General features: G+C 46.6%; 4 protein-coding genes across 5 annotated transcripts in view; 3 read left to right on the top strand and 1 right to left on the bottom strand.

The window, feature by feature from the left end:
- STAG3 (stromal antigen 3) overlaps positions 1-3,473 on the bottom strand; it is a 49,199-nt gene extending 45,726 nt beyond the window's left edge. The window contains exons 1-2 of the mRNA XM_044002860.1: positions 3,301-3,473; positions 359-440 (exon numbers count right to left, since the gene is read on the bottom strand). Coding sequence (XP_043858795.1) covers positions 359-440; positions 3,301-3,473 — 255 coding nt within the window. The remainder of the gene's footprint in view (positions 1-358; positions 441-3,300) is intronic.
- Positions 3,474-5,661: 2,188 nt separating this feature from the next.
- Positions 5,662-12,704, top strand: GPC2 (glypican 2). The gene is made up of 10 exons (XM_044005323.1): positions 5,662-5,815; positions 6,453-6,611; positions 6,874-7,196; positions 7,544-7,624; positions 9,110-9,272; positions 9,474-9,604; positions 10,301-10,447; positions 10,559-10,698; positions 10,895-11,070; positions 12,290-12,704. The coding sequence occupies exons 1-10, from the start codon at positions 5,662-5,664 to the stop codon at positions 12,532-12,534; spliced, it is 1,719 nt and encodes a 572-aa protein (XP_043861258.1). The 3' UTR covers positions 12,535-12,704.
- Positions 12,705-13,757: 1,053 nt separating this feature from the next.
- On the top strand, positions 13,758-21,925 carry GAL3ST4 (galactose-3-O-sulfotransferase 4). Its single transcript, XM_043962611.1, has 4 exons — positions 13,758-13,816; positions 15,650-15,757; positions 15,988-16,303; positions 20,618-21,925. The coding sequence occupies exons 2-4, from the start codon at positions 15,651-15,653 to the stop codon at positions 21,686-21,688; spliced, it is 1,494 nt and encodes a 497-aa protein (XP_043818546.1). The 5' UTR covers positions 13,758-13,816; position 15,650; the 3' UTR covers positions 21,689-21,925.
- Positions 21,926-22,597: 672 nt separating this feature from the next.
- Positions 22,598-26,431, top strand: TRAPPC14 (trafficking protein particle complex subunit 14). 2 transcript variants are annotated; one of them, XM_044005301.1, is made up of 11 exons: positions 22,598-23,201; positions 23,396-23,491; positions 23,574-23,703; positions 23,901-23,987; positions 24,156-24,276; positions 24,379-24,526; positions 24,656-24,738; positions 24,838-25,001; positions 25,140-25,294; positions 25,513-25,706; positions 25,811-26,431. In XM_044005301.1, exons 1-11 carry the CDS (start codon positions 22,815-22,817, stop codon positions 25,962-25,964), a joined length of 1,719 nt encoding a protein of 572 aa, XP_043861236.1. In that variant the 5' UTR covers positions 22,598-22,814; the 3' UTR covers positions 25,965-26,431. The 2 variants fall into 2 exon arrangements, with proteins under 2 accessions (XP_043861236.1, XP_043861237.1); XM_044005302.1 differs by lacking the exons at positions 22,598-23,201; positions 23,574-23,703 and having other exon boundaries at positions 23,231-23,491.
- Positions 26,432-26,552: the final 121 nt, after the last annotated feature.

Raw genomic sequence — 26,552 nt, 5'->3', positions numbered from 1 at the left:
TGCCTAAGGTCATACAGCTAAGTAGTGGCAGAGTTTAATCTCTTGACTGCCTGGCTAGTGTTCCTTTATCATGTTGATTTGCATGTTATTCATTTAATAGCTAAATGGAATGGATCATGAACAATCATTGTTGCTTTTCCCCCAGTGCCCCCAAACCCTATTCCTGTTACTCTATCTCCTTAAAACCCTTTTTTAAAAATTTCTTTAGTTTTATTTCTCCTCTCCATTATCCCCAACCTCTGTTCTTTCTCACTCAATACCTTTTCAGGTATCCTTGCCATCAACCCCACCCCCAGTGTCTGTCAGTTCATTCGTCCACCCCCATTTTCCAAATCAGAGCATGAAGACTAGGACTCACTGGGGTGGTCTTGAGTTGTTTTCTGGCCACCCTCTTCTTCATCTGCTGCTTCCAGACATCTTCAAAGTCACCGTCACTATCCCTATGGGAGAGCATGGTTCCCCTTAGCTAGAATGTCTCATCCCCATTCTAACATTCATTATATTATACAGAAGAAAAGAAGCTGGGTTATGTTTCTTTATCCCTAACCTCTCTCTCGCCAGTGAAAAAACATCTGCCCTCCAGGGATAACTATTCTCAATCTTTTCTAAGAAAAGGAGACATGTGTTTACTGTAGCCAGAGGTATGTAAATTAGCACTATCCCTTGACTGACAGCATGAGACCCAAGAATGAGAAAGTAAAAAGAGCTGTTGATACAGTCCTTTCCTAGAGATCCCTTGGAATACATGCAATTGTCCAAGCTGGCATAGGAATAATCCTGCCTATGGGAATGACTGACTTCAGGAACATGAGAATGGTGCTAAGGAGTCAAAGATGGCTAAGGTATTCATATAAACGAAACATTTAGGCATTCCTTAAATTGAATTGTACCCCTTAAAGTACAATGACACATATTAAAGCCCAATTAAACTTGGTTACTTTAAAGCATCACTGATAGTTCTAGTACCCAAAAGTAATGTTAAGTGAACCAGTAAAATGATTCAAAGGAGGATAATCAAAATAATCAAGTCAATGAAATAAATTCCATGAGACTGGAGGCGGCGGCAGGGGGGGGGGGATATCTAGACCTTTCATTGTGGAAGGGACATAAAAGCTCCAAGTATGGAAATTCCATGAACCAGTGCAGATCAGCAAAACATTTGTAACAATTTTAGAACAGGGATTCATATACTTGTGAACTTGTTTTTTAAAAACAATATTTTGACAATTGTACTTCAGATAAATTGTTTTCTTTAGAATCCTACGTATTTCATTTTATGCATTTAAAAACATTCTGAGAAGAGGACCACAGTCTTTATCAGACTTCTAAAGGCATCCATGACACAAAAAAAGGTTAAGGAAACCTTGTTTTTGAGAATTATTGGAATGAAGTAAGGATATATTATTTTTTGAAACTTGGATTATATGTGTGCCTGTGTTTGGAAAGATAATGGTGGGGCAGCTAGGTGGAGCAGTGGATAAAACACCAGCCCTGGATTCAGGAGGACCTGAGTTCAAATCCAGCCTCAGACACTTTACACTTACTAGCTGTGTGACCCTAGGCAAGTCACTTAACCCCAATTGCCTCACACACACATACCAAAAAAAAAAAAAGAAATAAGAAAAGAAAGATAATGGCTCAGAGATATGGATAAATTCTTTGGATAAGACAAATGTTTAGGTTATTGTCCCAAACCACACACACTAGAACTGGGAGCATCAAAGAAGTATTAGTAGATTAAAGAATACTTTCAATTAAATTCATTTATGACAAATTTCTAACAGGTAATTTAGATTAAGGTAGGAATATACCTCCCCAGAACTGATGTCTACATTATAGATGGCTCATATTTGTTCCCTTGGCTGAAATTTACTATCCTGATTTCCATCTATAAAAAATCCTATCCATCCTTTCTAGTGCTATCAGCTATAAGTGATGTTTCCCTCTCCTTGGCAATCCTAATACCTACTATATGCTGAACATTGCTAGGCACTAGGACAGACACAAGAAGAGTATGACATAGTCCCTGCCCTCAGAGATTACAGCGTAGTTAGGAGGATAAGACACATACCCTAACTCTTACCTTTCCAGTCTTCTCACACTTTACTACTCCCCCTTCTATGTATTTTACAATTCCGTGACAAATGGTCCCTTTACTCTTCCTCATACAAAAGACTCCATCTCCCAACTCTGCATTTTGGGGGGGGGAGGGGCAGGGCAATGAGGGTTAAGTGACTTGCCCAAGGTCACACAGCCAGTACGTGTCAAGTGTCTGAGGCCAGATTTGAACTCAAGTCCTCCTGAATCCAGGGCCAGAGCTTTATCCACTGCACCACCTGGCTGTCCCCTTCCATCTCTCTTAATGCTAGTGCCTTCCCTTTGAGATTAGCTCCAATTTATCCTGTATCTATCTTGTTTGTTCATAGTTATTTGAATGTTGCCTCTCCATTTGAATAAGAGCTCTTTCCCTAGCACTTAGCACAGTGCCTGATACCCAGAAAGCTCTTAATAAATGTGTTGACTGATGATATACAAAAATATGCAATATAAGTATTAGTTATATAATAACTATAGTGCAGAGACAACAGCATATCTGTTAGAAGAAAAAATTAGTATCACATTCTGCCTTGTCTCATAGCTATTTGTTCACGTTTTATCTTATGGTAGTAGCCTGTGAACTCTTAAGGAAAAGGGGTAGTTCAATCATCTTAAAATCTCCCTACTTTGCTCAGCATGGTTTTCTATTAAGTGGCAGGTACTCTATACATGTGTGTTGAGTGAATAACAGAAAATCAAACATTTGCTGTTACAAAACATTTCCTATATCAACATCAGTCTAAATTCTAGGCTAGATGTTGTTCTAAACCTGGATAGATTTTATTCCATTTTTTTCCTTTTTTTTTTTTGAGGCAATTGGGGTTAAGTGACTTGCCTAGGATCACACAGCTAATAAGTATCAAGTGTCTGAGGCCGCATTTGAACTCAGGACCTCCTGAATCCAGGGCCAGTGCTCTATCCACTGTGCTACCTAGCTGCCCCCTATTTTATTCCATTTTTATATAAGGATATAATTGTATCATTACTACTGCAATAAGAGAATGATTAGTTTGGGTAAATGGAAGGGATTCATTCATTTAATAATAACTTACCAAGTACCTGCAATGTGCAAAGCACTTTGCTAAGTAATGGGGGAGATAAAAAGATAAATAAGACCTGGATCTCCTACTCTCATGTAGATCAGACAATGGCAGAATATAGGCAGGCACGGGGCTACCACAATTACTCCTCAGCCCTACTCACCCAATATCTGAAACCAAAACTGAATTCCTCTCTTCACCCCAGGAAACACTGGCAGAAGAGGTAGATGAAGCAGATGAAAACCTCTGACTAGCTGGCCTCCCATTTTGCCATGGCGATGATCCAGAACTGGAAGAGAAGCCATGGCACAGAGAGGAGGAGCGCATCACAGGCATAGTGATGAGTCTGAAGAAGGCAAAGGGGACACCATTTCAAAGCTCAAGTTCTTGCCAGTCAAAAATCATATATTAAGTGCTTACTATGTGCCAAGCACAGGGGATACAAAGTAAGACAAAAACAATCCCTGCTCTCAAGGAGCTCAAATTCTAAATAGAAAAGATATCATGTAAAAATCTAGATACATACAAGAAGTATTCAGCATCAGATGGAAGGTGAAGATACCTGAGGGATTTGGGAAAGGCCTCCTGAAGATATAAGGCATAAGGCAGTATAATTTGAGCTGTCTTGAAAGAAGCCAAGAAAACTAAGAAGCTGAGGTAAGGAAAAGGCATGTGGGACAAACAGTTCAAAGACAAATATGGAATATGGAGTGCCCTGGAGAAGGAAAAGTAATCAAACCTATCTGAATGGATCACAGAAGAGGAGTAAAGCTTAACAAGACTGGAAGGGCCAGGTTGTAAAGAACTTTAAATGCCAAACAAAGGCCTTTATATGTAATCTTGTGGATTGTTGACAAAAACTCACTAGAATTAATTAACTCTGAAGTGTGATATGGGCAAACCAATACTTTACAAAAGTCATTTTGGCAGATGAGTGAAGGACTGATTACCTAGGGAGAAACTTGGGGAAAGAAGACCAAATGGAAGGTGATTGCAATAGTCCAGGTTAGATAGATCCTCATTTCCTTCCAAAGAGATCCACAGAGGGTAAGTAGTCCCTCTCCATGTCAGATATTCCAGTGACTGATAAGGGGCCGACTTCAACAGGTGTGTGTGTGTGGGGGGGGTCTCCAAAAAGGTCAAAGGGGAAGGGTCTGGGAAGAAGAGGGTCAGTCACCAAAGTAGCTTTTAAAGAGTCCGGGGAAGTCAAAGCAAACCTTCATATCAGAGAGCAAACCCAGCAAATGAGAATTTTATACAGCAGGACATTACTTTACTGACATTACTTCCCTCCCCTTATGGAGGAGGCACCTGAAGTTCAGAGATGAAGTGTTGGTGTGGGATTTGAATCCCAAGGTCAAAGTGACCTTCCCTCACTCTTGGGTGAAAAGATGGGAAAGCTCCTGCCCGGGGACTCCCACCCTCACCGACTCCGGACTGCTGTTGCTGGCCCCTGTGACCCCTAAGGAAAGATGGGAGGCCCCTGCTGGAGCTCCACTGTCCCCATTTCGTATATATACGGAGTTACCTGCCCCTCCCTACTTCTGCCGTCGTCTCTTTCTTTCTTCTCCGCCGGCTGTCTCAGCAGCTGCTTCTTCCCCCTCTCCTTCCTCCTCCCCGCCTCACACACTTTCACACCACAGGAAGGTGCTTTCCCCGTGCTTGTTTGCAAGGGAAAAGGGAATAGGCGTCTTCAGAAATCACATACTCAAATAAAGGCCGCCCGTCCATCCCGCCCCTCAAGGATGTAGGAAGGGAGAATCCCGTCCCATAAGGGGCGGCTCCTCCTTCCCCGCCAGTACCTGAAGCCTCCACTTCTTGGGAATACCCAGTCCTCGAGGAAAGCGCGGGAAGCAGCGAGGGGCCCTTTGCGCAGTCGCGGACCTAGTGGCCAGATCCCTGAGGTTGGGGCTAAAGGCCTAGGACACGTGCCCGCCACGCTCTAACCGCCAGTCTTTCTCAGTTCACGTGTCAGCCTCTGCCTCGAGAAGCCATCACGTGGGTGGCTTTTTCCCTCCCTCTCTACCCCAGACCCCCTATTTATCTCAAATCTATCCGAAGGCACCACCTTCTCTCCCCGGCTGTGGGTTTCCCATTGGCTTGGCTTCTGCCCAGTGTCTGGTTAGTGCCTTCAAACCTGGTTGTCCTTTTCTATTGGTTGAGCCCCACTACGGGCTACACCTCCTCAACCTCACCTACCCCCTGGTTTTTACTATGTCCCGCCCCGTGGATAGTCTTCCTCACTTGCATTGGCTGAGTCCCGCCTATGACCCCGCCCCTGGAGCCAGTCTCATATTCTCATTGGGTGGATAGACCCCCGGCCCTGCCTCCTGGCCGGCTCCCGACTCCCATTGTCTCCACCGCTGCCGCCTGGTCTCGTAGCGGTGCTGGGCAATTGTGTTTTCCAGCCTCGTTCTTTCTCTGGCCAGTGAAGTGGCCCCGCAGCCCGAGCTGGCTCTGCACGCTCAGGTGGTTCTTCCCTCATCCTTCGGACCCACTCCCGTTCCCCGAGGCAGTCGCAGTCATGTCCTCTCTGCGGCCCCTTCTGCTCCTGCTGCTGCCCCTGTGCCCCGGGCCGGGGGGCGAGGCCAAGGCCACTCGGAGCTGCGCTGAGACCCGGCAGGTGCTGGGGGCTCGGGGTTACAGCCTGAGCTTACTGCCTCCCACACTGATCTCTGGTAAGGGAAGAACAAGATGACTGGGGAACAGAGTCTTCCCTGTCCCGTAGTAGCCTATCCTTAATAAAGACCACTCCCCATCCCGTAATAATCCCCTCTTTAGTTACTCCATAGTAACCCCACTTCCTTGAAGACCCCCTTGTGCCCATGATAACTGAACGCCCCCCTCCGAAAGCCCCTCTCCCTCCTTTCTCCATGACCATCCTTTCTCCTAAGACCATAACAACAGAACCCTCTCTTCCTCCACACCCTTTCCCTCTCAATCATATAATAGATTTCTCACTCCCTCAATAGAAACTTCTCCCATAAATGCATGCCTGTGACATTGTTTCATAATAATACCCTTCTGTTTTCCCATAATCTCATTCCCCTATAACTCCATCCTATGAAACCTTTGGGACCCTTGGAATGGGCTCAGTTAATGGTTGGGGGGTGTCATTGTTCATCAGGGCTTCCTTTTGAGCAGAAGCCAGAGATGGCCATTGACCAGTGAACTGGGGAATGCTGGGGACTACAGAGAAGGGATAACAGAGTCAGGGGGGAACAATGGGAGGCAATTCAGCTGGGCAAGGAAGAAGAGAGATGAGAGGGAAGAAATTTTCTTAATCATAATCCCCCACTTATCACTCTTCCTCAGGTGAGCATCTCAAGGTCTGCCCCCAGGAATACACCTGCTGCTCCAGTGAAACAGAGCAGAGGCTAACTAGGGAGACAGAAGATGCCTTTCGGGGTCTGGTGGAGGAAAGTGGATCCTTCCTTGTACATACTCTAGCTGCTCGGCATCGAAAATTCAATGGTGAGGACCCTGGTGTCCAAAAACCTAGATCAGGACCCACGAATCTTTTCCCAACACCCACTCCCCTCTCAAGGTAACCAATTCTTCTTCCCCTAGCCTTGACACTGGAACTCCAAATTAATTTGTCTTTTTTTTTTCCCTTCTTCACCATGTTTCTTCCTCTCTTTGCTCTCCTTTCCTCATATCTGCCCTCTCTTGTCTTTTGGTCATACTCTCTTCCCGTTCCCCACCCCACTCTCCACCATCCTTATGTCTATTACAGAGTTTTTCCAGGAGTTACTCTCTGCATCTGAACGTTCCCTCTCCCAGTTGTTCTCTCGCTCCTATGGCCGCCTGTTTGTCCAGCATGCACCAGTGTTCAGTGAGCTCTTCTCACAGCTACGTGGCCACTACCGGGGGACCAGTGCAGGATTAGATGATGCCTTGTCTGAATTCTGGACTCAGCTGTTGGAAAGGGCATTTCCCTTGCTGCATCCACAGTATAGTTTTCCCCCTGACTACCTACTTTGCCTTGCACGCCTGTCTGCTTCCCCAAATGGCCAGCTACAGCCATTTGGAGACTCACCTCGACGCCTCCGCCTGCAGGTAAGGGGCAACCACACCCTAATCCTACAAACCCTCACACCTCTGTACTTCTCCTAACCCCTGATTCTCCTAATATATGAGACTTAGTTTCCCCTAATTTCTTCAAGACTCTGATCCCTTCATTACCAGCTGGATAACAATTCCTCCAGGAGCTCTAATTCCCTCAGACAGTGGCCTCTTAACTTTTCTCTATTCCACCTGCTAAAGACCTTACCAGCCTTGGCTCTCCATAGATCCCCATAGAAACCCAGGTTTAAGATCCCTTTTCCCAAATTCCTTCCCATCTTCAGAAACTGACATCAACTCCCCTGTTGTTTCTATTTCCCCCATATCCCTTTCTTGACTAGATAACTCGAGCTCTCGTGGCGGCTCGTGCCTTTATCCAGGGACTGGCAACTGGAAGAGATGTGGTTAGCTCAGCACTTAAGGTTGGTATGGGTATTAGGGTACGTGGGGACCCCAGGGAAAGAGGTGGGGGGCACAGAGTGACTTAAGAACTGTTACTCCCTGTTTATAGTAAAAGGACTAGGTACCTTCTCTGTCCTAGGGTAAATTTCTGCCCTAAAAGGAACCCCAATTACCACAATCTCTGACCATGATCTACTTTACCTCTTGGCTCTCTTCTTCCCAATTGCAGATCTCTGGAAGTTATATAGGCATTGTCCCTCATTACATAACCTTTGACCAACAACATTTCATAGTAATGTCATATCACTAACATATTAAAACAGAATCCCATCATGACTCCCATGTGAAACTGTGATATAAGTTAGCTTTTTGTCCATTTATACTATTGTTTCTATGGAACAATAGTATAAATTTCTGCTGTTTAACATTGTTTCATCTAATATGGTGTTTTTATAAAAATTGATTAATAATATCAGTCAGACTATGGCTATTTGGAGTTTTGGGAGATTGATTCCTATGATTTCTAACCTGAGTAAATGTTTGACAATTGGCTCTCTGGTTAAAAAAAAGAAAAGTGTTCCTCCCAACAGATTTTTAAACTTACTATGCATTATTTACATTTTTTCCATCACTTTCTTAAGTCTAGACAATCAATTAAAATAGTAAGTCAAGCCCTGATTTATGGTATTTGCCAACTATCAAAATGTAAATGTTCATAACTGAAAATTTAACAGTTAGCTTTTGCAAGTCCATTTGAGCTGACTCTAACACACCCATGCCTCTAACCCTTGTTACTTGTCCTCAAGCTTTGTACAAGATAATTTTCCATAGCCTGGCATTTAAATCCAAGACCTCAACCATATCTCATATTTCATTGAATCCTTTCCTCCAGCTAGACCAAAGGAGTTACTATCCCCTGAGTTCAATACACCAAAAAGTCATTCCTACTTCTGTGCCCTTGATCTTACCATTCCACTTCTCTGAATATTACCCTTAAGGTTATTTCCTCCATGAAGTCTTCTCTGATTGTCTTAACCTTTAATGATCTCTCTTATTCTTCAGGAACTCCTACCCTTCCTATTGATATTCATCATATACTAGATCATTGTTCATGAAAGCAGCATGGCATAATGGAAAGCATGCAAGGCTTAGAATGAGTAAGACCTAAGTTAAAATGCTCCCTCTGATGCTAACTGTGATTCTGGGAAAGTTACACAGGGAAAGTATGTCTTAAGCAACTTCCTAAAATCATCTATTAAATCACGGGTTACAATCCTAGGGATTTCCCTAAACTGACAAAAAAATCACAGAGCCTTCAAGTATCATCATGTATCTTTTAATATTTTTCAACTAAATTGTACAATCTTTGAGATCATGAAGTATGTCTTACCCTTCCATTATTTCCTTTCGTGCCTAGCACAGTACCCTTCAAATTGTAATTATTTAATAAATGTTTTTTGTTGACAACTGATGATGGTGACGGTGGTGGTGTTCTTTGTCCCCAGGTATCAATGTCTAAGGGCTGTGTCCAGGCTGTAATGCGTCTGACTGGCTGTCCCCTATGCCAAGGGGCTCCTTCCCTGCGACCTTGTCGGGGTTTCTGCCTCAATGTGGCTCGAGGCTGTCTCAGTGGAGGGGGGCTGGAGCCGGACTGGGGGAGCTACTTGGGTGAGAGGGGCTAAGAGAGTACTGGGAGGTAAAACTATCTGGGTAAAACAGATATAGGTGAGGGGTGAAACGCTGAGAAAGGCTAACCAGGAAGTCTAAAAGGCAAATATCCTCACAAGTAAGGCCTGGAAGAGTGCATCTGTGGGAAGAATCTTGGATGAAGGGGTGTCATACTGTCCTATCTCCTTTTCTCCCTACCAGACACACTCTTGCTCCTGGCAGAGAGGCTCCAAGGCCCCTTCTCCTTTGAGTTAGCATCTGAGTCCATTGGAGTGAAGATCTCAGAGGGTTTGATGTTTCTGCAAGAAAACAGTGTGGGGATTTCAGCCCAGGTATCAGAGGATGGTGTCTCAGGGGGAGTGGGGGTACTGCCATTATTGCTGGAAAAAGGAGCAAAGGGGCAGGAAGCCATTTTCTTCTGAACTCTTTTCTTTTTTTTAAATTTAATTTTATTATTTTCCAGTTACATATTACATATAAGGATAGTTTTCAACATTTGTTTACACTGGATTTTTAGTGCCAGATTTTTCTTTTCTTCCCTCTTCCCTTCCCTCCCTCCTCCCCAAGATGGAAAGCAGTCTGATATAGGTTGTATATGTACAGTCATATCAAACATTTCTACATTAGTCATCTTATGAAAGAACAATCAGAGCACAAAGGAAAAACCTCAAACAAAAAAATCCAGTCCAAAAGTAGAAACAGGGGGCAGCTAGATGGCAGGGGCAGCTAGATGGCACAGTGGATAGAGCACCGGCCCTGGAGTCAGGAGGACCTGAGTTCAAATCCGGCCTCAGACACTTAACACTTACTAGCTGTGTGACCCTAGGCAAGTCACTTAACCCCAATTGCCTCACCCCCCCCCCCAAAAAAAAGTAGAAACAGTATCTGCATTCATAATTCACAGTTCTTTTTTCTGGATGTTAAGAACATTTTCTATCACAAGTTCTTTGAAACTTTTGGATTGTTGCACTGCTGAGAAGAGCCAAGTCTATCCCCATTTGAACTCTTTTCTTTACTGTACCACTCAGGTCTTTCAGGGATGTGGGGGTCCTCATCCAGCCCCTGCCCGTTCTCGGAGAGCTCCTTCACCCCAGGAGGAGGTCAATCAACTGTGGACATTTCCTCCTGAGGAGGAGTGGCCCACCACAGCTGCAGGAACCAACTTGCCCCGGCTGGTAAGGGAATCTCTAACAGAAGATAGGTGGATGAGGGTGGATAAGGATGACATGAACAACTGTGAAAAGTAAAGGTTTGTCTGACCTGCAGTCATCTCTCCTACCCATTAGGTATGGGAACTCCGGGAGCGGCTACAGCGGGTCCGGGGTTTCTGGACAGGGCTGCCCCTGACACTATGTGGAGATCCACGGATGTCAATGGATGTTACAGAGGAGGCAATGCCCTGCTGGACAGGAGCAGGATGGGGACGGTAAGATCCTCTTAAGATATGGGATATGCATATAAGGATATCCTCTTAAGATATGCATAAGCAAAGAGCCAGAAAGATCCAAGTGAGGAAGATGAGGGAGTCAGGGTAGAGATGTTTAGTGGTTAGAAAGTGATGAGTGATAGGAAAGAGAAAGCAGGAAAAGAAAAACATGCTTTCTGATGGTTTGTGGCCCCAGGTACCTACCACCTGTAGTAGGAAGCTCCTTGGATGAGCAGATAAAAAACCCTGAGTTAGAAGTGGACGTCTCAGGGCCCAGCCTCTCCACAAGGCGGCAGAGGCTGCAGCTGCGGGCAGCCACAGCTCGAATGAGGGCAGCAGCTCTTGGGCATGACCTGGACCTTCAAGATGCAGGTAAGGATCATTCCCTCCATCTGACCTTGACTTTTGACCCCTGACCCTAACCTTTCAGGGACTTTGTCCTCTCCTTTAATTTGTGACCCATAGCTTCCACTATTGATTTTTTTTTCTTCTTTGTGGGGCAGTGAGGGTTAAGTGACATGCCCAGGATCAAACAGTATAAAGTGTCTGAGGCTAGATTTGAACACAGGTCCTCCTGAATCCAGAGCAGGTGGATAACACTGCGCCACCTAGCTGCCCCCCACCACCACCACTATTGATCTTAACCAGGGCTCCCAATCTTTAATTCTTAACTGACATCTTCCTGGTGGCCAAAATTCCCCAAAGATCCATAACTATTTTCTAACTTTTCTTGCTCACTCCTCCCCTGGCATATCCCTAGCTTTCTGTATGTCCCTTTGACATTATTTCCCTGTCTCCATTTCTGGGTTCCTCTTCCTATCCTCCCCACAATTCTATGAAGGACAATGTGGTCAAGAACTATACCTGTAGGCAGGCAGGAGTCCTGATTTACAGCTTCCATAACATTGGGCAAAATTCACTTCCTTTCTCTGAGCTTCCTCTATAAAATGGGGAGAAGAGGGGTGTTGAGTTCTTTTATAACAGGGGGGACTGGACATATTCAGTAAATATTTATGAAGAGTTTACTATAGGCAGGATATTATGCTAGGCACTGGTGACACAAAGACAAAAATGAAGCAGTCTCTACCCCCAAGGAACTTACAGTCATCTAGGTGATACAAAATGTATACAGATAAGTAAATACAAGGTAGAGAGTGGTGGCGGGGATGGGGTGGTAAAAGAGAGCTCATAAAGTGGTAAAGAAGACACTAAAAACTGGGGAGAGCAAGGAAGGTTTCATAGAGGACATAACACCTGAGCCAAGCCTTACAGACAGATAATGATTTTAAAAGACAGGTGTGAGAGGGGCAGCTAGGTGGCGCAGTGGATAAAGCACTGGCCTTGGATTCAGGAGGACCTGAGTTCAAATCCAGCCTCTGACGCTTGGCACTAGCTGTGTGACCCTGGGCAAGTCACTTAACCCTCATTGCCCTGTAAAAACAAACAAACAAAAGACAAGTGTGAGAAAAGGATGTCTATTCCAGGTATGGCTTATGTGACTGCACAAATACTAGAGATGGCATGTTGGATTTGGGGGACAGCTTAATCTACAAGGACTTTTCGTCTTTGACATTCTGATTCTCTCCCTCAGATGAGGATGCTAGTGGTTCTGGGCAAGGGCAGCACTATGCAGATGACTGGACAGCAAGAGCAGCAGCTGTGGCCCCGCCAGTCCGGCCTCCAAGAAGGGATGCCCCTGTGGGTAAAGGAGGTGGTGGCAGCAGTCGCTACAACCACAGTGGTGCCAGGAGCAAGGCAGCCTCCAGGAATCTTCCTACCCAGCCCTTTCTCCTGCTTTTACTATCCCCGGCCCTGGTTGTGATTGGGCCAAGGTAATAGGGGCAGAGAGAAAGAATATACCACAGCAACTAAAAGGTTTCCCCTCTCCTCCCAAAAAGCCCTGTCTGGGGAGGAACCAAAGGGAACTCAGTTGAGTGTGGGCAGAGTGGGGACAACCAAGAGAATATGGGGTGAGTGGCTGGAGTCCCAAATCTAATTGGACAAGAGGGTGGGAGTTAAACAATATTTATTTTTTCATTTGATAGGGGGGTTGGGGGTGGGGGTATTTATTTGAGAGAGAGGTGTTCTCTAGGACCTCTCCAGCCTGGGGCTGGGTGGGTTAATTTTGGGGGTGGATAGGGTTGTCAAGGTAAATCCAAGGAATTGGGGAGAAAGGAGGGAAAGGGGAAAATGGGGTATAAGGACACCTTGATGGCAAAAAACAAGGTAGAAGGCAAAATGTCCAAGTTTCTGGATCTGTTGGCTTTTTTTTTTCTTTTTTTTTTTGGTGAGGCAAATGGGGTTAAGTGACTTGCCCAGGGTCATGCAGCTAGTAAGTGTCAAGGGTCTGATGCCGGATTTGAACTCAGGTCCTCCTGAATTCAGGGCTGGTGCTCTATTCACTGCGCCACCTGGCTGCCCCTCTTGGCTTTTTTCAGTTTCAAGTTTCGTATTAAAGAAAAACACCAACTGAAAAAACAACTATCACTTGTAATTATACCCTCCCTCTTATTCATGTCCCCATCACCTCTAATATGTTTTAATGTTTTTTAATTCTGCAAATAAATGGTTAATTTATTGGACATTGTGTGTGTATCACTTGATTGCTCAGTACATCCAGCTCCTAAAGTCATACCCAATTTTGCCCCCACTGCCCAGAGCAGAGACTTCAAAGCCTAAGGTCTGGGATCTCTCTGTGTAGTCTGTCTATGCCTACTTGTTTTTCTGTTTCTCAACTAGATCTGCTCTGATCTTTGTTTCTGCCGCACTATACTACGGATTAAGTTTTATTTGCGCTTGGATCTGTTTTACTTTTTCCCTTCAAATTTCTAAAACTGAAGAGGGAGTGGCAAAAGCAGAGACGTGAAAAGAAGGAGAAAGAAAGATGCAAAGAGGAGGCGAGCGACTGGGAGAGATGTAGAAAGAGGAAGACACACAGACACAGCTGCTGAGATGGAGTCTGGACAAAGGGAGAGGGAGGGGGAAAAGAGAATCTGGGGCGGAGCTGAATAGGGAGAAAGTTCTGAAGAAAAAACCGAGTTCCAAGGAAGCAAGCTGTGGTTGGAGTGAGAGGTGAAGAGGAGCTTAGCTCCCCTCTCCACTCCCCTAGAACAACTTTGTAAGTGAAGTTGGTGAGCCAAGAGGTATAAGGAAAAGAATGATGGGGGTGGGGGTGGGATGCATAGTGGTGCAGGGGGGAGGTTTTAGGGAGGGGGCAAACAGCACAGAGAGCTGGTGGAGAGAGACTACACTAATGGGTGGATGTGGGGCTCAGCTGGGAGTTACTCAGACAGACACAACTGTGGGTGAGATGATTGGAAAGAGGGATGGGGAGGAGTGGAAAAGTTGAAATATGGAGAGACAAGAATTTGTGGGTCAGATATTAGCGTGAGTCCTACAAAGTAGGAATGGAGAGAAAAGAAAGACAGGTATATCCTGTGGTAGTAGGAATGGCATCTGTCCCAGAGATGATGCAGACAGAAGGCTGTCGGAGGATGTCAGCATGTTGGAGGATGTGATTATAATATGTATATGTAGGAGTCTGAGGTAGAGCCTCCCTACCCATTGACTGTGGAGATAATGGAAATATTTGTCTCCCCACCCCCCTTTCTTCTTGGGATATTTGTCCCTATTTCTTTTTCTCAGAGGCTCAGTATTAATGCTGTCCCATAATTTGGTGACAGACCCTCTGCCCCCCCCCCAAGAATTCCTCCCTTTTCATCTCTTCATTCCACATTCCAGAGGAGAGACTGTGGTCAGGGATTTGGAACCTCAAGAAGCAGCAATTTCACTCCCAAGGGTGGGTGCTTCAGCAGCAAGGATTGTGTAGAACTGTGATAGTTGTCTGTTCTTTGCTGAGGGAGTGTAGGAAGATACCTGAATTTCAGTCCCTATCAGAAAGTTGCCTTCCTACATTCTTACCAACCAATCCCTCTCTTCCATCCCACTCTATCAGACCCTTCTAACCATAGAGCCTCTTTCCTATCCTCACTCTCCCTCTCTCATCTCTCCCTACCAAGTACTCCCTTTCTCTTTAAAGAAGCCAAGCAAACTCAGCCAACTTGCTTTTCAGGATTTGGAATAGAGTCAGGGTGAGAGATTCAACTTGTTCTCAATGAGCCTTAAAGAGCCGATGACAAGGTGAAATCTACAAAGAAATAGACCCTGCCTTACTGTAAAGAATTTCCTATTTTAAGTTATCCAAAAATGGACTGGGCTGCTTTATAAGACAGTGTTATTCCCTGTCACTGCCTGCCTTCAAGTACAGACTGCAGGATGTTACATTAGTATTTCTGCTTCAGATAAGAATTGGGCTGGATGACATCAAAAGTCTCTTCCAACCGCAAGATTCTATGGTTCTATGACTGGGATAATCTCACATTGTCTGTTAACAGAGCTGACCTAGCTCTGTCTCACTCTCCATCAGTTTTCATCTGTCACCCTCTCTTTACCTTTCTCTAAAATTCCTCTAGGCACTATTGTAGGATAATCAGGAAGTAGGAAGAGAAGTAGGAAAATTAGGAATGAAGAGACAGATAAGGTTGGGAGGCAATCAGTTTCCCCTCATGTGGGGCCCCTGGGTGGTAGAGCTGATCAGGAACCCTGTGCCCCCTCTCTTGCCTCCTGAAGGGCATCAGTAACATAAAGGGTGGGTGGACAAGAGGGCCTGAAGGCAATGGAGATCAAGGGATGAAGAAAGTGAAGTTACTTGGGTTTTGGCTACATTAGCCCCTTTCCCCAACCCCCACCCCATTCCCTTCCCAGACGCTGAGGGTGTAAAAAATCTGCCAACTCAGGAAACATCCACAGCCAGAGGTAAGAAGGAATGGGGAGGGGGAATGATTACCCAGCTGGAAACAGCTCAGATTCTGTATGCCTTTTTCTAAATCTATCAATTTCTCTGCCTGTGCTCTTCAGTCAGTCTTACTTGACCCTTCTATACCCACATCAGGATGATGCGTCTCTGGCTCTGGGGGTCCAAGGGCCTCTGGGTTGCTTTGGTAGTCTTCGTGACCATTGGATTGGCACTCCAGATTTGGCAATGGCCCTTCCAGAGGAGGTGAGCTCCCCCTACTCCCAAGTTCCAATGCTCCTTTATTATTGGCTCCAGACCCCAATATTACCCTTCCAGTTTCTGAGCCCACTGAATACAAAAGAAAAGGCATAATGGGAACTACCCTTAAGAAGGATCTCATGCTCTCCCTGACCTTTCTCCAAATAAAATAAAAAATATTGTGTGCAGAATATGTGCAAGGCATCTCTCACTTTCTTTATCCCCTCTTTCTCTAGGCCTTCTGGGCTATATCTTCCCCAACTGTGGGCCTCTACCTCTGGCTCTCCCGACACTTCTTTGGCTCCCTCCTGTCATCCTCAGCAACAGCTTGTATTCCTGAAGACACATAAGTCTGGGAGCAGTTCTGTACTAAGCCTTCTCCATCAGTATGGGGACCGGCACAGCCTACGCTTTGCCCTCCCTGTCCAATACCAGTTTGGATACCCGAAGTCCTTCCAGGCTACTTCAGTTAAAGGTTACCTCCCCCATGGTGGGGGACCTCAGCCTGCCTTCCACATCCTCTGTCACCATATGAGGTTCAACCTACCAGAGGTAAGACTCCTTCCTTTTATAGAAAAAGGTGCAGAGAAGAGAAATGACTTGGCTAAGGTAGGAAAAGCTAGTAATAAATAGCACCTGGATTAAAGTTCAACTCTTTTGCTTCTCTAAGACCAGTGGAGGAGGTGGCATGGGCAAAGTCAGGGATGTCAGGAATAAGTATACAGGAACATAAGCTTATCCACAACAGAAGAGCTGTTCTGGGGAGCAATAAGAACTGAGATATATGATTGAGTGAGAAAGAGAATTAAAAGAGAGATCTGGGAGGTTGGGGCAGCTAGGTGGCGCAGTGGATAAAGCACTGGCTTTGGATTCAAGAGGACCTGAGTTAAAATCCAGCCTCAGACACTTGATTCTTACTAGCTGTGTGACCCTGGGAAAGTCACTTAACCCTCATTGCCCTGCAAAAAAAAAAAATCACTGAGATTAATATAAATATGCAGTGGGCCCCATCAACATGTTTTTGTGAATTCTCCTAGTGGCATTCAGTTGCTTGGGAATAGGAAAAGAAAAGGTTGTTACCCAGAGTTGGGAGATTAACAGAGTAGGAATGAGGGCTCAAGTGAAGTGGATGTTGTTGAAATAACTGAATATTATTGCAAAACTGAGTAGAGAGGGAAAGTAGGTAAGAAAAGGGGTGATGGAATGAATGAATAAATGAAGTAGTTATTAAATGTGTGCAGAGCACACATGTGCTGGAGATACAAATATAAAAGTTAGACAGTCTGTGCTCTCAAGGAGCTCACATTCTAATAAGGGAAACAACAAATATGAAAGATTTTAGCTGCAAGTCAAATAGAAAAGTCCTGTGGTCCTTAGGGCACAGTGGCAAAGCAGATGCTAATACATCTTCTTTAATGTCATTTCCACTGATAAAATAAATTTCTAATGTTGAACCCTTTGACAGTGCCAAAGACCTTGGAGACAAGAACTTTCTTTCCTTGGTCTTCAGTAACTATGGCTGAAACTTTGTGTAGGAGTAGGCTGCATCAACATAGAATTTGCTTCCCAGGATGATGGCTAAGGGCACTGGGCTGGAAGCATTGCTATTTCCAAGACTCCTGGGTTCATCAGGATCTGAAGGTGAAATGGGTGGTAGTGGTGGTGATCTGAGTTGCCTGGTCCATTGTTCCTTCTCTCTCTCTGGGTGCCTCCTGCTTCAGCTAGACTGGCTTGCCTATCCTGTGTTTGGCAGTTGGTGTAGGTGGCTGTCTCCATCTCCCCAAGAACTGCTTCCTTGCATGATAGCTAAGAACTGGGCTAGAAGCCGGACTTATGGTCTGGGAGGGTCTGCCACTGCCTGGACTCCTGGGCCAATTGGACTGTTAGTGGCAATTGGTCAGCAGTTGTCACTGACGATTAAGATAATGGGTCCACTGGGGAAACTAGTGGATAGCACACCGGCCCTGGATTCAGGAGTACCTGAGTTCACTTGACACTTACTAGCTGTGTGACCCTGGGCAAGTCACTTAACCCCCATTGCCCTGCAAAATAAATAAAAATCTTGGAGGTGAAGTTAAAAGTGATAGTGAGGGAAAAAGAGAGAGAGAGAGAGAGAGAGAGAGAGAGAAGGAGGTAGCTAGGTGGTGAAGAGGATAAAGCACTGGAGGACCTAAGTTCAAATCCAGCCTCAGACACTTGACACTTACTAGCTGTGTGACCCTAGGCAAGTCACTTAAACCTCATTGCCTTGCTCCCCTCCCCCCCCAAAAATGATGGTGAGGTATGATCCCCCTATAGTAGGTGGCTGAAATATATTCTGATAGCCTACTATTTACAAAGCACACCAAGAAGGGTTCTTAGGTTACTTCCGGGAGCTGAATATCTATTTCTTTACTCATTCAGTAAACCTTTTCTAAGGCCTCTGACATGGTGTGAATATACCACAATAAGCACCGTACCACAGTTTTTATCATTCAATGCATATGGATGGAAATGTGGTGCCTTTGCCCTCAAAGCAAAGGCTTCCAATCTAGAGACATGACTATATCACAGCCAGGCCTCTGTTCTGAAGAGACTAGGCCACACTGATATATTTCCTTTCAGAAACCTTGTTACCAGAGACAGAAATACTGAGGTAGGCTGGAAATGCCCTTTCTCCTCATCTTCCTTTGCCCCCAAACAAGATGTGGCTCCCCAGGCCAAGCTGCCTATGGGAATCATGAATCAATCTACCAGTGTGCATTAAGTATCTATGATGTGCCAGGCACTATGCTGGACTCTTGGAAATGCAAGTAAAAAGAATAAAACAAATCCTTGCTTTCATTGAGGTTATATCTAATGAGAGGGACAAGTACATATAAAAAAATATATGGCAGGGGCAGCTAGGTGGCGCAGTGCATAGAGCATCGGCCCTGGATTCAGGAGGACCTGAGTTCAAATCCAACCTCAGACACTTAACACTAGCTGTGTGACCCTGGGCAAGTCACTTAACCCCAATTGCCTCACCAAAAAAAAAAAAATATATATATATATATATATATATATGGCACAAATAGAAAATAAAATAAATATCTATTTGACAACTAGCCTGCAGTCAGAAAAACCCAGGTTCAAATCTGGCCTCAGATGTTTGACCCTGGGTGTCATTTAATCTGTTTGTTCCCTCATCTATAAAAAGGGGATAATAATAGTATTTATTTCTCGAGGTTGTTGTGAGGATCAAATGATAGAACTGTTAACACAATCAGAAGTGTGACTGACATGTAGGCATGTTAGCTCTACATATATTTTTTTCAGTTGTGTCCAACTTTTCATGACCCCATTTGGAATTTTCTTGGCAAAGATACTGGAGTGGTCTACCATTTCCTTCTCCAGCTCATTTTACAGATGAGGAAATTGAGGCAAAGAGGGCTAAGTAGCTTGCCCAGGGTCACACAGTTAAGTGTCTGAAGCCAGATTTGAACTCAGGAAGATTTTTCCTGACTCTAGGGCCAGCACTCTATCCACTCTACCACCTAGCTGTCCAAATGTCAGATATCATTATTATTATCATTATTACACACAAAGTAATTAAATAGTTTGGGGGGGATGGCAATCGCAGATGGGCAGTGAGGAAAGGCTTCATGCAGAAAATGCTTGCATCTTAAAGGAAGATTATATATAAGGAGGGAGTGGCATGGGGGACAGCCAGTACAGGCAAAGAAACACTCTCAGAAGGCCAATTTGGCAAGATTGCAAAGTGTGTGTGGGGGGGGGGAGGAAGGTTGGGTTAATGGTCAATGAGTCACTTTTTTAGTGACCCCAAGGCTGCATCCTGGCCAAGGTAGAGAGATCCCTTAACAGAGATTAGGCCTTGGCTCATCTACCCTTGATATACCTGTAACTGAGATATTACTTCTTCTTTCCTAGCTTTTTCAGCCACCAACCTAATGCTGTGACCAAAACCCTCCATCACTCTCCTAGACTCTTACAAGACTATGTCATGCATGCCTTGCAAAGTGCTATTAAGTCAAAGGAGGAAATTATTTGTGTGGGTTTTTTTGTTTGTTTTTGGTGGGGCAATGAGGATTAAGTGACTTGTCCAAGGTTACATAGCTAGTAAGTGTCAAATGTCTGAGGTCAGATTTGAACTCAGGTCCTCCTGAATCCAGGGCCAGTGCTTTATCCACTGCACCACCTAGCTGCCCCTGGAAATTATTTTTGACTTGGGGTGGTCACAACCTGTGCTTTGAATGACAAAATAGGATTTTAATAGGTAGAGATTAGAGGGAAAATATTGTAGGTAAAGGGAATGAATGACAGAAGCAGACAATGGGCCGAGGAAAAACAAAAGGCAAATTTAGGAAATACTGAGTTTGTAGTTTAGGATACATGTAGTAGGACATAAGGATGAACAAACAGTGGTCAAATAGTGGAGTTTTTGACATCACGCTGGAGAGTTTAGATTCATTATTAGGTCACTGAGAAGTCAAGGAGGGTTTCTGAACAGAAGAGTGCTCCAAAGTAGTGATTTAGGAAGATTAATCTGGCTGTGGTATATAAAATGGTGGGAGAAACTGGGATAAGAAAACCAGTTTGGGGGCTGTTGTATTAATTGCAGAGCAATGAAGAAATGGTGAGATTTAGGTGCTAGAATGACAGCCTAGGGGCAGCTAGATGGCGCAGTGGATAGAGCACCGGCCCTGGAGTCAGGAGTACCTGAGTTCAAATCTGGCCTCAGACACTTAACACTTACTAACTGTGTGACCCTGGGCAAGTCACTTAACCCCAATTGCCTTACTTAAAAAAAAAAAAAAAAAGAATGACAGCCTAACCAATTTCTCTCCTGATTTCTTCCTTTTCCACATGCCTTTCTATGCTCCATAGGTACTCCGGGTCATGCCCCCTGACAGTTTCTTCTTCTCCATTGTCCGAGATCCTGCAGCACTGGCAATTTCTGCCTTCTCCTACTACAAATCTGTATCATCTGCTTTCCGTGCAGCACCGTCACTGGCTGCCTTCCTGGCTTCACCACGAGCCTTCTACCGGCCAGGGGGTCGTGGGGACCACTATGCCCGGAATTTGCTCTGGTTTGATTTTGGTCTCCCTCTCCCCCAAGAAATAAGGGCACTGAAGAGGCATCCCAAAATCCTCAGAAGAACACAGTCCTCAGATATACGTATTTGGCCATCTAGCTCTGTATCCCAACCCTCAAAACTTGATCCCAACTCCCTCCTCAAGCCTCCTTCCCAACCTACATCCCGTGTCCAGTCAGCTGACCACTCCATGTCCCTCAGTCCTGCTTCTATAACAGACTCAGTCTCTTCATCCTTCATTCAATGGGCTCTGGCCTGGCTAGACTCAACCTTTGACATGGTCTTGGTGGCAGAATACTTTGATGAGTCACTGGTGCTTCTGGCAGATGCCCTGTGCTGGGGCCTGGATGATGTGGTAGGCTTTGTACATAATGCCCAGGCAACTGGTATAAAGAGTGTCAAAGGTCATAAAGGGGTCAAAGATCATGGTGAAATCAAGGATAAGCAATTGGCTGCTCGTGCTAGAGCTTGGAACAACCTAGATTGGGCTCTTTATGTCCACTTCAATCATAGCCTATGGGACCGTGCAGACCGTTATGGGAGGGTGAGGCTTGCTTCAGCAGTAGCCAAACTTCGGGCCCGTAGATCAGCATTGGCATCCCACTGCCTTTTGGGGGGAGGAGCTGTAGACCCTGGTCAAATAGCTAACCTCCAGCTTCGTCCATTCCAGTTTGGGGCCCGAGGAGTTCTGGGCTATGTACTGAAAAAGGGGCTAAGCCCCCAAGACCATGAAGTGTGTGAACGTCTTGCTACCCCAGAGTTGCAGTATAAAGACAAGCTGGATGCCAAGCAGTTCCCCAGAGTCGCTCAAGCAACCTCCCACACTCCTAATGCCACAAGCCCAGGCCCCAAGGGCAGCTGAGACTGGAAAGGACACAGAATCTAACAATAAACGGGTTGGGGTAGCCAGATAGGACAAGGAATGGGGCAGTCTGCTGCTGTAGATCCTTCAGCAACTTGGGAGCAGGTATCAAACAGGGTCACACTGCCTCCAAGGCCCCAACTCCTCCCCATTCCCCTTAGGCTTCCAGATATCACCTCCTACTCTCCCTGCTTCCTTTTCAAGTCCCATGGCAGGCTCCATGTAGCAACTCTTAACTCCCTGGAGGGGTCAAAATGTTAAAAGTGGTGGAATCCTGTGAAATAAAGAGACTCCGAAATTAATCTTCATGCTGAAGCCCTGACTCATGCTGAAATCTGGAGTGGAATGCCCTGAAATGAGGAGCTGACATAGATTTAGCATATCATATATGGCATTTCATTTGTTTCACAACAACCCCATTAGGTATTTGAGTTTTATCCCCATTTACTGTATGAAGAGAAAGGATGCCTAGCACAGCAGTAGAACTCTGCTACATTCTAGCTGTGCGAGCACGGACAAGTCACTAAACCTCTCAGAGTATTGGCTAGCGCTTTAAGGCTATGCATCACAGATCTGCACCGCAGGAGGGAGTTAACCACATTGGGAGTCCACAAACTGGAAGAATCATAGGCCCAGTGCCCGCCCGCCCCTCCCGTAAAGAGTTAAGTGAAACTCAGAGGTTTCGAAGCCTCCTCTCCAAATCCAAGATTGCATGGCCTTAAAAGTCACTTTAGGATTGGGGGACGGGGCGGGGGGAGCGAAGAGAAACCGGACTCACAAAGAGTTAACCTTAGCTTTCATCGAGGTCTTCCCAGACAAATTCGGGAGAACCCCGGAAGCCCCGCCTTCCACATCATTTCCGGTTTCTTCCTCTTCTCTCTTGGTCCCCATCCCCTCCCCGGCCGGGTTCCGGCCCCGCCCCTCATTGGTTCCGGACTCACTCCCAGGCTGGACCCTCGCCCTGGGCCGGCTCCCGGGGCCGACGCCCCCACCCCTCATCTTCCAACCTCCGCCCACCCTCTCGGCCGGGCTCTGGATCTATCCTCAGCAGCATTGCGGTCTCGGGTCCCGGGTCCCGGGGTGCCCTTCCCCCGCCCCGGCCTGAGGCCGGGCTCGGCCGCAGCCCATGGAGTCCCAGTGCGACTACTCGATGTACTTCCCCGCGGTGCCGCTGCCCCCCCGGGCGGAGCTGGCCGGGGATCCCGGCCGCTACCGGGCGCTGCCGCGGAGGAACCACCTTTACCTGGGGGAGACAGTGCGCTTCCTGCTGGTGCTGCGCTGCCGAGGGAACTCCGAGCCTGGCACTGGGGGCGGGCCCGAGGCAGTCCCCGGAGGATCCTGGACCGAGCTGGCCGCGGCCCTGGAGGCCCTGGCCTCGGTCAGCGCCGGAAGTGGGGTACCGGGCTCCGGAGATCTAGACGGGCAACCCCCTGGGGGTGCGGGGCTGTTCTCGGACTGCAGCCCCCTTCTCACCCATGGCCCGGGCCCTGCCACAGGCGGGGGAACAACCATGGTGAGGAGCAAGGGGAGCGGGTGCTCACGAGGTAATTGCTCGGGGTCGCAGGGAAGGCAGAAGCTCCTGGGAGGCTGGATATTGTGGGAAAAGTCTGGGTGTGGGCGCTTCATACCAGGAAGGGGGTGGGACTGAAAGCTTCTGACGGAAAGTTCCTTAACGCCTTGCTGACCTTTGTGAACCCCCCCCCCCAGTTGCCTGTGGAAGAACCAATTGTATCCACAGATGAAGTCATCTTTCCACTAACCATTTCCTTGGACAAACTACCCCCAGGCACACTTAAGGCCAAGGTGAGATGGGGAGGGTTCTGTTACCCACCAGAGAAACTCTCCCCTCCCCAGGAGTCCATCTGTCTGTCTCTCCCTCATCCAGATTGTAGTTACTGTGTGGAAAAGGGAGGTTGAGACAGCAGAGGTCAGAGATCATGGCTACCTGAGATTGCTGCAGACCCGGGCCCCTGGGGAGACATTCCGAGGGGAGCAAAATGCATTCAAGGCCCAAGGTGTGGAGTTCAGAGCCATGCTAGGGAGAAGGGGCACACATGTTTCAATAGCTAGAGGGTTTGGGATGAATGGGATATATTTTAAAGGCTGGTCGGGAAAATGGCATAATTATTGGGGTGGGACTGTGATGGGGAAGAAAGGAAGCAGCATGCTTTGACAGCTACTAATCCATCCATCTGTGCCTTCCACTTTACAGTGAGTACACTGCTAACCCTACTGCCCCCTCCCGTTCTGAAATGTCGACAGATCACTGTGGCTGGAAAACACCTGACAGTGCTCAAGGGTGAGCAGGCTGGCTGCCTGTGTTCCAAAGGGTGATATGCTTTGGGGACTGAATGATATCAGATAGGATTTGTGGGGGGATGGGGGCGGAGAATTAGGGTGAAGTCCTTGGGGTATAAGATTGGGCTACAGGTGCCCTGAACCTCAACAATCCAGTTAACTCTTGCAGTGCTGAATAGTTCCTCACAAGAGGAAATTTCTATCTGGGACATCCGCATCCTCCCAAACTTCAATGCCAGTTATCTGCCTGTCATGCCTGATGGTTCTGTGCTGCTGGTGGACAATGTCTGGTGAGGCTGAGAGGAAGGGAACAAATGGGAAGGATAGGGTAGGGATTTGGAAGGGTCTTTTAGAGGAAGTTCACAACCTATCCTTTTTCCCTCCTGAATTAGTCACCAGTCTGGGGAGGTCTCCATGGGCTCCTTTTGTCGTCTCCCTGGTTCCTCAGGCTGCTTCCCATGCCCCCTTAGTGCTCTGGAGGAACATAACTTCCTATTCCAATTGAGGGCTGGTGAACAACCCCCTGCAAAAGGCCAGGAGGTAAGCCTAGGGGATGGTGCGTAAAAAGATTGGGATGTGAAAGATGATAGAATGGATTCTGTGGAACGAATAATGAAGGGAAGGTTCCCTAAAGAAGGCCCGTTCCTTTTATTTTTGTCCCCTTCACAGGGCCTAGAGGTGTCTTTGGTTGCTATAGTTCAGTGGTCTACACCTAAGTTACCATTCACCCAGAGCATCTACACCCACTATCGGTAAGTGTGCCCCACTTCTCAGATCCCCCGTGGGTAGTAGGTTCAATCTTCTGTCTCTGCAGGTCTCACTTTATGCTTTTCCTGCTTTCTCTACTTCAGGCTGCCTAGCATCCGCTTGGACCGTCCATGCTTTGTAATGACTGCCTCATGTAAATCCCCCGTGCAAGTACATGAGCGTTTTACTGTTACCTATACATTGCTCAACAATTTACAGGACTTCCTTGCTGTTAGGCTTGTCTGGACCCCAGAGAATGCACAAACTGGTAGGTATTCATGCCAGTGTCAGCAACTGGAGTCTTTAAGAGAGGAAGATAACTTAGGTCCTGGGGGCCACAAACCAAAGATAGAATGAAAGGTCTTAGAAATTCTGCTCATCTGTTTTTTTCCCTCTTCTCTCTCAGGAAAGCAGCTATGTGAAGAAGAACGCCGGGCTATGCAGGCTGCCTTGGATTCTATTGTTTGTCATACACCCCTTAACAATCTTGGCTTCTCCAGAAAGGGTACTGCACTCACTTTCAGTGTGGCCTTCCAAGCCCTAAGGGCTGGACTCTTTGAGGTAACTAGGGATAATGGAGGTGGGGGGAGAAATAGGATACCCTGACAACTGGTATAGAGGGGCTTTCAGAGTGGATGAAAAGATGAGAGCTGCAGCATGGAAGAGGTAGAAACTAGAACTTAAGAAAGACTTCCTGGTAGGAATTAAGATCAAGGCTTCTCCAGCACTGGAAGGGGGCTGGAGTACAGAAGCTAATCCCTTTGGTCTCCCTACTATAGTTGAGCCAGCACATGAAGCTAAAGTTGCAGTTTACTGCCAGTGTATCCCACCCTCCACCTGAGGCCCGACCCTTGTCACGAAAGAGTAGTCCTAGCAGCCCTGCTGTTCGAGACTTTATGGAGAGACATCAGGGTAGCCTGGGCCGGTCCCAGTCCTTCTCCCACCAGCAGCCCTCCCGAAGCCACCTCATGAGGTATGGAAAATGAACTCTTAGTGGCGTTCTGGAAATCTGGGGTCCTGGGAAAGTTCCAGAACCAAGGCCATGTTCCTCCACTAACCACTTGCTGTATACCCTAGGTCAGGCAGTGTGATGGAACGCCGTGCCATCACACCTCCTGTGGCCTCCCCTGTAGGCCGTCCCCTCTACCTGCCTCCAGATAAGGCCATGCTCTCTCTGGACAAGATTGCCAAGCGTGAGTGCAAGGTCCTGGTGGTTGAACCTGTCAAGTAGGGGAAGCTGGATCCATATTCCCTATTCAAACACTCCTAGAAATTGGAAACCCCCTGGAAGGGGTCCTCATCTTGCAGCTGCTGTCTTTCCTGGGATCCTCCCTGTGGATAATGGAGCTGTCTGTCTGTGTCTGCTGTTTAAAGGGTGGAAGCTGAATTGGGAACTAGGACTGGGGGAAAAAAGCCAACAGTATTTCCTTATGTTCCTGTCTGGGAGGGCTGGTCCCATCCCCAAGTTCTGTTCCCCACCCCACCCCCCTGCCCCTTTCCAGTTGTAAGTTTACAAAATATTTTTCTTATACCTATGACATTCTCCCCACCCCACAACCAGCATCTCAATGGTTGCCCCCCAGACTCAGGTGGGGGGGAGGGGAGGGCATATTGGGCACAATGTTCTATCTCCTTTCCCTCCCCCAATTCATGTTTATGTTCTCAAGCACTTTAATTTAAAGGTCTTTGTCCATGTAATTTCTGCCCATCTCCTCTTACTGCTTCCAACTGAATTGAGACCATTAAATGTCTGCCCAGGAGGAAGGCGAAATTAATTGCTGTCTGTCTATTAAAGGAGTGAGCAGAAGTGTCAGGGCTG

The sequence above is a fragment of the Dromiciops gliroides genome, chromosome 4 (assembly GCF_019393635.1).
Source record: "Dromiciops gliroides isolate mDroGli1 chromosome 4, mDroGli1.pri, whole genome shotgun sequence".
Taxonomy (NCBI): Eukaryota; Metazoa; Chordata; class Mammalia; order Microbiotheria; family Microbiotheriidae; genus Dromiciops; species Dromiciops gliroides.
Note: the sequence above shows the minus strand (reverse complement) of the source record. Positions and strands in the feature narration are given on the sequence as shown.